This window comes from Balaenoptera acutorostrata, chromosome 6 (genome assembly GCF_949987535.1).
Source record: "Balaenoptera acutorostrata chromosome 6, mBalAcu1.1, whole genome shotgun sequence".
In the NCBI taxonomy this organism is placed as follows: Eukaryota; Metazoa; Chordata; class Mammalia; order Artiodactyla; family Balaenopteridae; genus Balaenoptera; species Balaenoptera acutorostrata.
Window position 1 is genome coordinate 43579718 of NC_080069.1, and position 12162 is coordinate 43591879.

The 12162-nt window shown below is 41.2% G+C and overlaps 1 protein-coding gene and 1 non-coding gene across 4 annotated transcripts in view; one reads left to right on the forward strand and one right to left on the reverse strand.

The window, feature by feature from the left end:
- Positions 1-12162, forward strand: part of UBAP2 (ubiquitin associated protein 2) — a 99312-nt gene that overhangs the window by 678 nt on the left and 86472 nt on the right. For all 3 annotated transcript variants that reach the window (XM_007176866.3, XM_007176873.3, XM_007176874.3), the window contains exon 2: positions 10991-11130. In XM_007176866.3, the coding sequence (XP_007176928.2) occupies positions 10991-11130 (140 nt within the window). The remainder of the gene's footprint in view (positions 1-10990; positions 11131-12162) is intronic.
- On the reverse strand, positions 2443-2549 carry LOC114237039 (U6 spliceosomal RNA). The gene has a single exon (XR_003622842.1). It is a non-coding gene; the product is annotated as a U6 spliceosomal RNA (small nuclear RNA).

The window sequence follows — 12162 nt, forward strand, 5'->3', positions numbered from 1 at the left end:
CGCGCACCGCGATGAAGAGTGGCCCCCGCTTGCCACAACTAGAGAAAGCCCTCGCACAGAAACGAAGACCCAACACAGCCATAAATAAATAAATAAATAAATAAATAAATATTAAAAAAAAATATGTGTAACATAAAATTTACCTTTTTAACCATTTTAAGGTGTACAGTTCAGTGACATTAAGTACATTCATATTGTTGTACAGCCAAAGGGTGCATTAATTTTTTTTTTTTTCTGGCACAATTAACCCCTACAAGTTTGACATATCTTTTTTATTTTTTAATTTTATTTATTTACTTATTTTTGGTTGTGTTGGGTGTTCGTTTCTGTGCGAGGGCTTTCTCTAGTTGTGGCAAGCGGGGGCCACTCTTCATCGCGGTGCGCAGGCCTCTCACTATCGCGGCCTCTCTTGTTGCGGAGCACAGGCTCCAGACGCGCAGGCTCAGTAATTGTGGCCCACGGGCCCAGCCGCTCTGCGGCATGTGGGATCTTCCCAGACCAGGGCTCGAACCTGTGTCTCCTGCACTGGCAGGCAGACTCTCAACCACTGTGCCACCAGGGAAGCCCTGCATTAATTTTTTAATGCCTTGGGTCCACAGTTTTCTGAAGAGAACTTATTAAGGAGCTAGATAGAATGTGTGAAATAGTGGAAAGAGTCCAAACTTTGGCATCAAGACAGACCTGTACATCCCAACTGCCTTATTACTTAGCCTAGGTCTATGGGATAGGTTATATATTCACCTATAAAACAGATATCGTAATACCCACCTTGCACAGATAATGTGATAATTTGGAGTTAAAGTGATTCCCGGAGTGTCGATAATACGATGGCAGTTGCTACTATTATAATAAATTTGCAGTTCTAAATATTAAAAAGTGTACTTTGCTTTGCTAGGAATGCCTCTATTCTACAAATTAGGATGTTTGCAATGCTGCTTGACCTTAGTTCTTGGAATCCTTTTTTTTTGGGGGGCCACACTGCGTGGCCTTTGGGATCTTAGTTCCCTGACCAGGGATCGAACCTGGGCCCCCAGCAGTGGAAGTGCAGTGTCCTAACCACTGGACCGCCAGGGAATTCCTCATAAATATTTATTGACCACAGCTTTAGTCCAGTACAAGCTTTTTTTTTGGCTGCATTGGGTCTTTGTTGCTGCGCACGGGCTTTCTCTAGTTGCAGCGAGCGGGGGCTGCTCTTGGTTGCCGTGCGCGGGCTTGTCATTGCGGTGGCTTCTCTTGTTGTGGAGCATGTCCTCTAGGCTCACGGCTTCAGTAGTTGTGGCACGCAGGCTCAGAAGTCGTGGCTCGCGGGCTCTAGAGCGCAGGCTCAGTAGTTGTGGCACGTGGGCTTAGTTGCTCCGCGGCATGTGGGATCTTCCTGGACCAGGGCTCGAACCCGTGTCTCCTGCATTGGCAGGCGGATTCTTAACCACTGCGCCACCAGGGAATCCCCCCAGTACAAGCTTTGAACTTATATTTCTTGTCTTTTTCTGCTCAGCTTCTCAGATTTATCCAGGATTGATTTCAGGAGCCACTTTTTTTTAAAAAAAAACTATGATTAGTACATGTTCTTTACAGCAGAAGTCTTGTTGATTTCCAGGATTGTGGTCCTCTAGTCTCTTCATTCATAATTGTGGATTTACCTCATATCTACAGTCTTTTTTGCTTTCCTTAATATTGTAGTGTAGAATTGAGTCTGCATGGAACTTCTCTTCTTCTTAAGAGGATTTCCCGCTGTATCTACAATGTTCCAGTCAAGTCTTCTTTGTTTGTTTGTTTGTTTTTTGGCCTCTCTGTGTGGATTATGGGATTTTAGTTCTCCGACCAGGGATTGAACCCTGGCCCATGGCAGTGAAAGCACGGAGTCCTATCCATTGGACTGCCAGGGAATTACCCAGTCAACCCTTTCTGATAGCCCATCACCTGCCAAGTAGGTTATTCCATGCTGGGGGTAGATATTTTGTCATTTTTCTGCAGCTGACTCAGCCCCTTCTACCCATCATTCCTCTCAGAGTGGTGAGTGGCAGTGTGGTATGGCCTTTTATTTACTTATTTATTTTTTAGCCTTTTATTTTTATTTATTTATTTATTTATTGTTTTAAAAAGATTGATTGATTGATTGCTATGTTGGGTCTTCGTTTCTGTGCTAGGGCTTTCTCTTGCTGCGGCAAGTGGGGGCCACTCTTCATCGCGGTGCGCGGGCCTCTCACTGTCGCGGCCTCTCTTGTTGCGGAGCACAGGCTCCAGACGCGCAGGCTCAGCAGTTGTGGTTCACGGGCCCAGTTGCTCCACGGCATGTGGGATCCTCCCAAACCAGGGCTCGAACCTGTGTCCCCCGCATTAGCAGGCAGATTCTCAACCACTGCGCCACCAGGGAAGCCCCCTGGCCTTTTATTTTTTAAATTAATTTTTATTGGAGTATGGTTGCTTTACAATGTTGTGTTACAAAAAGTGGAACGCTTCATGAATTTGCTTGTCATCCTTGTGCAGGGGCCATGCTAATCTTCTCTGTATCGTTCCAGTTTTAGTATATGTGCTGCTGAAACGAGCACTGACCTTTTACTTTTTAACTAATGTTCCTCATTCCTCTGAATTGTACACTTGAAAAGCAGGGTCCTTTCAAAACTGTCTCGCTAACCCCTTATAGGTGACTCCATTATTTCTGGTTTCAATCCAGGGTGTTATCATTTGTATTTTGTATTTTTTTGTTGGCAATCACCTCGTGGTAGACCCAGAACCTCTAACCTTTGTCAGGAGCTGTGGATGCAAAGATACTCTGGGGATGGCGGTGGAGTGCAAGGCTGAGGGAAATAAGAATTTGTGGCCCTGATGGTTATAATCTGGGTAGAGATGAGCATAGATACAGATGTGTGTGCTTGCTTGCTTATTATTACTATAAATAAATAAGTCAATAAATAGGCCACTTTAAGGGGCAATGGAGACTTCTTATAAAATATGACCAAAAGAATATTAAGGAAATTGTTTCCGAGTGGATATTGTTTTACTGCTACCCTTTTGTAAAAATGATTTGTTACTAAAATGGATTCTTAAAACTTTTAACATGTTCCCTAAGCATGAAATATTATGGCCATTCTACATTAAAGTTTTCATTTTGCCATATATATTGCCACGCTCCATTTTCAGCTTTTTATTTAACTTGATATAACATTTTATATTTAGTCACTGGAATTGTTTTTGTTTTTCTGTTTTCCAATTCCTCTCCTGCCCTTCTTTTCTGAAGCCTCTGTCTCTGGAGGCAGGGTTCCTGCAAGTTCAAATGCCTTGTAGTAGCTCTTGGAGCAGTAACAGAGCCAAACCAAAAACTTACTAGGTTTGATTCTGCTTTGAAAAGTGCTGGTTTTTTACATAATGATTTCCCCATTTTAGGTCTTGGCAGCAGAGAGAGAAATCTGGCTTTTTAAAAAGAGGACCTTGAGAAGGCTGATAATGGGTTTCTAGGCTTCCCTAGTTGGATATGATACAGTCTAAAGGGGGTAGGTTGGATCAGTTAGGGCATTGTAGTATACCTTTGTCTTGGACATCTCATCCATTGAATCATCTTTTAAGTGGCAGACAGTATTAAATCCCAAATTTAATTTTCAATCTAGTAGGCTCAACATTAAAAATTTTTTGATATGAAATACATTGTTATTATTGTTTTGTACTCCCCCAGGGAGTATTTTTATTTTTTTAAATTGAAGTATAGTTGATTTAAAATATTGTGTTAGTTTCAGGTGTACAGCAAAGTGATTGAGTTATACATATATTTTTTTCTGATTATTTTCCATTATAGGTTATTACAAGATATTGAATATAGCTGCCTGTGCTATATAGTAAATCCTTGTTGCTTAACTATTTTATGTATAGTGGTGTGTATCTGTTAATTCCATATTCCTAATTTATTAATATCTTCCCCCTATTTACCCTTTGGTAACCATAAGTTTGTTTTCTGTGTCTGTGTGTCTGTTTCTGTTTTGTAAGTAAGTTCATTTGTATTATTTTTTAGATTCTGCATATAGGTGATATCATATATTTGTCTGGCTTACTTCACTCAGTATGATAATCTCTAAGATGCATCCATGTTGTTACAAATGGCAATATTTCATTTTTTTTCATAGCTGAGTAATATTCCATTGAAGTACATAATTTTTTATGTGCCACATTTAGGCCAGTTGATTCAAGCAGATATTTGTAGGGCATAGATGGTTAGTCTATTTCCAATTCATGCTCTTAAGTGTGGTTCAGAGGGGAGGATGTATACCTTTTCCTGCTAATTATATTCACCTAAAACAGCAGACTCTTTTAACATTACAATTAGTTGATTGGGTTTGTACCATCTCAGCAGATCTTGATAACATCAGTTTCTTCAGAAAGGACATAGGTAGTATGTTGATTAAATACTAAGTGTAAGTTTATTGAGGGTCAGAGTTTTCCCCTAATTGTTCCTTTGGGAACAAAGCAGGTGCCTTTTGTTTTTAAGGGTCAACAGAGCCCATTAAAAAAGTGTGAATTATATGATGTTGTTTAATGACCAAATTAGCAGTTATAGTTTTAAATTTTGCTTGATCCAGGGATACCCTTAAGCTTTAAGTACAGTTTAGAGCTCTACTAAATTCTTAGAGCAGGGTTTTTGGCCTGGGCATGCATCCATGGGCACTGAGGAGGTGGAGTGGGTTGTTCATGGATGGGTTTTGGGGGAAGGCGGGGGAAGAGATGAGATATAATCCTCCTGAAATTTCAGGCAGAAATTTCTGTGGATATGCCTTTTTCTGAGGGGAGGGTCCATAGTTTTCTTCAAATTGTCTAAGTACTTAATGGCCCAAAAGATTGAGTCACCATATTATATTAGAATGAAACACATGTTTAATGACAAACATTAAAGTGTTATTTTTACCTTTAATGAGGTTGCAAATCTGGCATCCAGGGTTGTAATAAACTGGAGAGAGAACATTCTTTAGGATGGGATGTTTGCAAATATGTATTGAGGCTTAAAGCTTATGAGAAAGGCCCCAGTGTTAGAGATAGATATGAGCAGCTCTTCACCTGGCGACATCATCCGTGACTTGAGTAAGTGGACTCTTTCTAGTTTGAAATTCAAGTTCTTTTTATTTTGGGGGATATTTCAGCAAAGGATCTGTTCATCTTAACCCGCTTCTACCTTGATTATTCATTTAAGTTGTGATCCTGAATTTTTGACAGTCTAGTTGATTTCATGGTAATATGTGGATTAGTGCCACTAGAAGTTCAAGATTTCTGCTTTCAGTTGGGATCCTCCGTATCACTTTTCTGTTCTTTTTACTTCTTTTAGCTTCCTCTCATATTCAGCTTAGTAGCAGTTAAAACCTTTGCCATTTTCTTACATTCCTCCACCCCCCACTCGTCTAGTATGCATTCTCTGCAGGTGTTTTGTCTCTTTTACTAAAAAAGTAAAGACAAATACAACCGACTCCATTGTCTGTGTCTCCTAATCTCCTAAAAATTTAGCTGCTGCCATACCTGCCCTTCATTCTGTTGGCCTGAGGAGAGGGCACTTTCTTCCTGTCCAAGTGAATCATTTTTCTTTATTGCTGTCTCAATTTAATGCCTCTCAATTATCTCCTCTTCAGCTTATAAATAGGCCTCTTTTGTTCAGTAAATATATATTAACTAATTAAGCGCACACCTTGTGTTAGGCCCTGGAAGAGCAAAAGCGACAGGACAGATATAATCACTGTCCTCATGGGGCTTACAGTGTATTAGAATTGCTCAATGTACCGCATCCTGACAAAATTCTGCTTTCATGCTCTGTATCTCTTTCTAGCTACCACCTCTTGCAAGTATGGTTAGTTTACTGCCACTCTCCCTCACTCACCTTGGCTTTTTCCACACCACTGTTTCAAAGCTCTATTGGCAGTGATCACCAGTGACCTCCTAGTTGTGGAGTTCCAATGGACCTTCATTTCAAGCAGTGATTTAAAATTCTTGAAAATATAAAAGGGTTTACTTTGATGTTATTTTAAATGTTCATGTTGTTCAACATTGCTATTTTTCTGAGTGTATATGACTGTCAGGAAAAGTTAGGGAGATGGTAAGGCGTGCTAAAGATCGGCTACAAATTATGGTGTCTGTAGCCATAGGTCTTGTGTTTTGGAGACTGCAGTGTCTACAGCTGGATGTTGTGTGGCTTGTTTTCATAATTAAGAGTTTTGTCTCCTCCATCCTGGCCTCTTGCTACTGTTTTGCTAGTTTAGGATTATGAAGGCAACAGTTATTTTGTAATTTAGTACCTGGTTTGGTTTGTAGGCTCTGTACCCTAGGAAATAAGTGATTGGGACTTAACTATATTGCATCTCATTGGTCTGTGTAGAACCTTTTCAAGTTTTATTTCCAATCCTTAAAATCGGGATTATGCCAAATTCTATAGACTGTTGAGGATTACAGGGAGAAATTTATGTAAAACATTTAGCTTGGTGCTCAGCACATAGTAAATTTAAATAAAAAGTTGCTGTAATCATATAAACATTACAGTTGAGCCGTGTTGCCTTTTATGGGGAACAATAATTGTTTTGTTTTTTTTTCCCACAGTTGCTTAGGTTTCTATGTACCCACCACTGATTAAACTCTATACTTTTTCTTCTTTTTTTAATAAATAAATTTATTTATTTAATTTTTGTTTGCGTTGTGTCTTCATTGCTGAGCGTGGGCTTTTTCTAGTTGCGGCAAGCGGGGGCTCCTCTTCGTTGCGGAGCATGGGCCCTAGGCGCATGGGCTTCAGTAGTTGTGGTTCACAGGCTCTAGAGCACAGGCTCAGTAGTTGTCGCGCATGGGCTTAGTTGCCCCGCAGCATGTGGGATCTTCCCGGACTAGGGCTCGAACCCGTGTCCCCTGCATTGGCAGGCGGATTCTTAACCACTGCGCCACCAGGGAAGTCCCTATACTTTTTCATAAGTGCAAATTAACTTCTTTAGATGGTCAAGAACATTTTCCTGGAGGCATCTATTTGGTATCCCTCTATTTTCCTGCTCTGATTAGATTTGGTTGCTCTATAGGCCTCCTGTCAGCTGTCAGCAGTCAAGATGTCGTCTTGATATTTTTTGACTGTCATTTGGTGGAGCCTCCTGTCTCCTGTGTTAGACCCCCTTGTCATCCCCCAGTTCTTGGCAATCTCTGATCTGCTTTCTTTAGTTTTGTCTTTTCCAGAATGCCATAAAAATGCATCATATAGTATGCAGCCTTTTAAGTCTGGCTTCTTTCATTTAGCATAATGCATTTGAGATTCATTCGTGTTGTTCAATAGTTGATTCCTTTTCATTCATGAGTAATATTCAACTGTATGGTTATGCTATATTTACTCACTCTTCAAAGGACAGTTGATGTATTTCCAGTTTTGGGAGACTGTGAATGAAGGCGCTGTGACTATTCAGATTATTTTCGAGAAAAGTGGCCTATGGCTATCCCAAGCTACAAGGGAGGCTGAGAAAGTATTTAGCTTTTCACCCTCTTTCCAAGAGGACTGCAAGGGAAAAATATGTTGTAAATGGATTTTGGTAGGTAATTTGTGGTGTCAGTTGCAAACGGCCTCTTCTTGGTTTGCTGTTTTAGAGGTTTTGTTTATTCCAGGAGCTTCCTGAGTTTATGAGGTATTGTATGTGTGAACTCAACTTGTTTCTGTGTTCACGTTGATTGGAATTTTTGCTGAGTATAGAATTCTAGGTTGGAAATTAAACTCTTAAGGCATTGCTGCACTGTTTTTTAAATTGGGGTAAAATATACATAACAAAAATTATCACTTTAACCATTTTTATTTTTATTTTTGGCTGCATTGGGTCTTTGTTGCTGCACGCGGGCTTCCTCTAGTTGCAGTGAGCGGGGGCTACTCTTCATTTTGGTGGGTGGGCTTCTCATTGCAGTGGCTTCTCTTGTTGCGGAGCATGGGCTCTAGGGTGCGTGGTCTCAGTAGTTGTAGCTCGTGGGCTCTAGAGCGCAGGCTCAGTAGTTGTGGCACACGGGCTTAGTTGCTCCGCGGCATGTGGGATCTTCCCGGACCAGGGCTTGAACCCTTGTCCCCTGCATTGGCAGGCGGATTCCTAACCACCGCGCCACCAGGGAAGTCCCTAACCATTTTTAAAGTGTACTTTTTTGTGGCATTAAGTACATTCACATGGTTTTGTGACCATCCATCTTCAGAAGTTTTTATGTTTCTTCCTCAATGGAAACTCCATACCCAGTAAACAGTAACTCCCCATTTCCACATGCTCCCAGCCTCTGGTAACCACTACTCAACTTTGCCTGTGAAATTGACTATTCCAAGTAACTCATATAAGTAGAGTCATAGGGTATTTGTCCTTTTGTGCCTGGCTTATTTTACTTAGTATAATGTCCTCAAGGTTCATCCATGTTTGTTGCATGCGTCAGAAATTCCTCCCTTTTTAAGGCTAAATAACATTCCATTGTATGTGTATACACCATATATGCTTATCCTTTCATCTGTAGTTAGAAACTTGGGTTGCTTCTACTTTTTAGCTACTGTGATTAATACTGCTATGAACATGGGTGTACAACTATCTCTTTGAGACCCTGCTTTTACTTTTTTTTGGTGTATACCCAGAAGTGGAATTACTGAATCGACGGTAATTCCACTTTTGATTTTTTTTTCTTGAGGACCTGCCATACTGGTTTTCCATAGTGGCTGCACCATTTTACATTCCTACCAGTGGTATTCAAGGATTCCAATTTCTCTGCATCTTCTCCACAACGTATTTTCTATTTTTAATTTTTTATCATAATAGCTATCCTACTGAGTGTGAAGTGTATTTTGTTGTTATAATCGTGTTTTGATGGCATATTATATTTAGTTATATGCTTGGCACTTAGTAGCTCTTCAGTAAGTGTTGAGTAAATAAAGGAAAATTACAGTCATTTTTGTCTGTTTGGAAGGTTTATTGTTTATAAGTGGTTTTTGCCTGAAGGTATAGCTTGCTCCTAGACATCACATTCTTTAAGAAAAAAAATTTTTATTTATTTATTTATTTTTGGCTGCATTGGGTCTTAGTTGAGGCACATGGGATCTTTCTTAGCGGCGTGCAGGCTTAGTTGCCCCGCAGCCTGTGGGATCTTAGTTCCCTGACCAGAGATCGAACCCGCGTCCCCTGCATTGGAAGGTGGATTCTTAACCACTGGACCACCAGGGAAGTCCCCTAGACATCACATTTTCAATTACATTATTGCCGGTAAAATCCAGGCTGGACATAACGTCACCTTTGGGTTCAAATACTAACTGCAAATGGGAAGAGGCAGATAAAACTACATGTAGTATGGGGTTCCCCAACCCCCAGGCCACGGACTGGTACTGGTCCGTGGCCTGTTAGGAACTGGGCTGCACAGCAGGAGGTGAGCAGCGAGTGAGCGAAGCTTCATCTGTATTTACAGCTGCTCCCCATCATCTTCATTACCACCTGAGCTCCTCCTTCTATCAGATCAGTGGCGGCATTAGATTCTCATAGGAGCGCAAACCCTACTGTGCACCGTGCATGCAAGGGATCTAGGTTGCGTGCTCCTTATGAGAATCTAATGCCTGATGATCTGAGGTGGAGCTGAGGCGGTGATGTAGCTCTGGGGAGCAGCTACAAATACAGATTATCATTAGCAGAGAGCTTTGACTGCACAGAGACCATAATAAATCAGTTGCTTGCAGACTCATGTCAAAACCCTATCAGTGAGTGGCAAGTGAAAACAAGCTCAGGACTCCCACTGATTCTGCATTATGGTGAGTTGTGTAGTTATTTCATTATATATTACAGTGTAATAATAGTAAAAATAAAGTGCACAGTAAATGTAATGAGCTTGAATCATCCCGAAACCATCCCATCAACCCCACCCACCATCCACCGTCCGTGGAAAAACTGTCTTCCAGGAAAACGGTCCCTGGTGCCAAAAAGGTTGGGGACCGCTGATGTAGTAGTAACTGCATACACTTGTCCCTTAGTATCTGCACAGGATTGGTACTAGGACCTCCCTCGGTTACCAAAATTTGTGGATGCTCATGTCCCTTATAGAAATGGCATAATAGGGACATCCCTGGTGGTCCAGTGGTTAAGACTCTGTGCTTCCATTGCATGGGGCACAGGTTCTATCCCTGGTTGGGGAACTAAGATTCCGCATGCCACATGGCGTGGCCTTAAAAAAAAAAAAAAGAAATGGCATGATATTTCTTGAATATAACCTATACACATCCTCCTGTATGCTTTAAATCATCTCTAGGACTTCCCTGGTGGCAGTAGTTAAGAATCCTCCTGCCAATGCAGGGGACACAGGTTCGGTCCCTCATCCGGGAAGATCCCACATGCTGCGGAGCAGCTAAGCCTGTGCGCCGCAACTACTGAGCCTGCACTCTAGAGCCCACGAGCCACAACTACTGAGCCTGCGTGCCACAAGTACTGAAGCCTGCGCATCTAGAGCCCGTGCTCCACAACAAGAGAAGCCACCGCAATGAGAAGCCCGTGCACCACAACTAGGGAAAGCAACGAAGACCCAATGCAGCCAAAAATAAATAAATTAATTAATTTTAAAAAAGGGAAATCATCTCTAGATTACTTACAATACCTAATATAAGGCAAATGCTATGTAAATAGTTGCGATAGTGTGACAGACTCAAAGTTTTGGTTTTTGAAACTTTCTGAAAAAAATTTTTTCTAATATTTTGCGTGGTTGGTTGAATCTGTGGATGCAGAGGGCTGATTATATAGTGGTAAAATAATTGCTGGTTAAAATTGGTGATATTTGATATTTTTATTTAAAATTGCTATAATCATAAACCATAGACGTTTAGACTGCTTTAGTAAAATTGGCTTAAGAGCTACCAGGAAAATCTAAAATCCTAATGGTTTGTTTCTTTAGAATTTGCATTCTAGAGAACCTTTATGTTTTATCTCACATTTCTTCCTTATCCCTGAATTTTATCCTTGTCGTTTTCTATAATCTGGAAGTTTTGTTTACTGTGTCTCCTTTCTTTCAGATTTTCTATTTTGTGCATACATTATTTTGTATATACTGTATATGATGACTTCGGTGAGCAGTGACCGGTCCAGAGGTGCTCGGGAAAAGCCACAGATTTCAGTGACACAGGCAACACAACTACAGAAACAAGTGGTACAGGTAAGTTTTTGTGGAACTCTTGTTCGCTTTGTTTAAAATTACAGAAATTAAGGGGGCACATGTGCTTTAATGTTTTCTTTTTTAGGAAACCCGGGATTTTGAAACTTGTTTTTAAAAAATAGGTAGTATATAATAGGAAAGAGTAGATACTGATTCAGGTAACGTGGGACGTTGTTTCTTAACTATTTAATCCTGAACTTTTTCCTCCTACCTGTTAGCACCTAGGCCATCTCCTTTTCTTTATTATTATTATTAAAAAAAAATTATTTATTTGGCTGCGCCTGGTCTTAGTTGTGGCTAGCTGGCTCTTAGTTGCGGCATGCGGGATCTAGTTCCCGACCAGAGGTCGAACCCAGGCCCCCCTGCATTGGGAGCATGGAGTCTTAACCACTGGACCACCAGGGAAGTCCCTTCTTTTCTTTATTATTAATCTATGTGTGTCCCTGGAATGTAATGTGAAAATCCCAAGTATATGGAGAAGTAATACTCTAAAGTGGAGAAATATCTGAATTATACAAGTTTAAAACAATTTTATTTATTTATTTTTGGCTGCGTTTGGTCTTCGTTGCTGCGCACGGGCTTTCTCTAGTTGTGGCGAGCGGGGGCTACTCTTTGTTGCGGTGCTTGGGCTTCTCATTGCAGTGGCTTCTCCTGTTGCAGAGCAAGGGCTCTAGGCACGCGAGCTTTAGTAGTTGCAGCTTGCGGGCTCAGTAATTGTGGCTAGCAGGCTCTAGAGCGCAGGCTTAGTAGTTGTGGCACACGGGCTTAGTTGCTCCACGGCATGTGGGATCTTTCCTGACCAGGGCTCGAACCTGTGTCCCTTGCATTGGCAGGCTCATTCTTTTTTTTTTTTTTTTTTTAAGGATTTTCTTTTTAATTAATTAATTTATTTATTTTTGTCTGTATTGGGTCTTCGGTTCGTGCGAGGGCTTTCTCCAGTTGCGGCAAGCGGGGGCCACTCTTCATCGCGGTGCGGGGACCGCTCTTCATCGCGGTGCGCGGGCCTTTCTCCATCGCGGCCCCTCCCGTTGC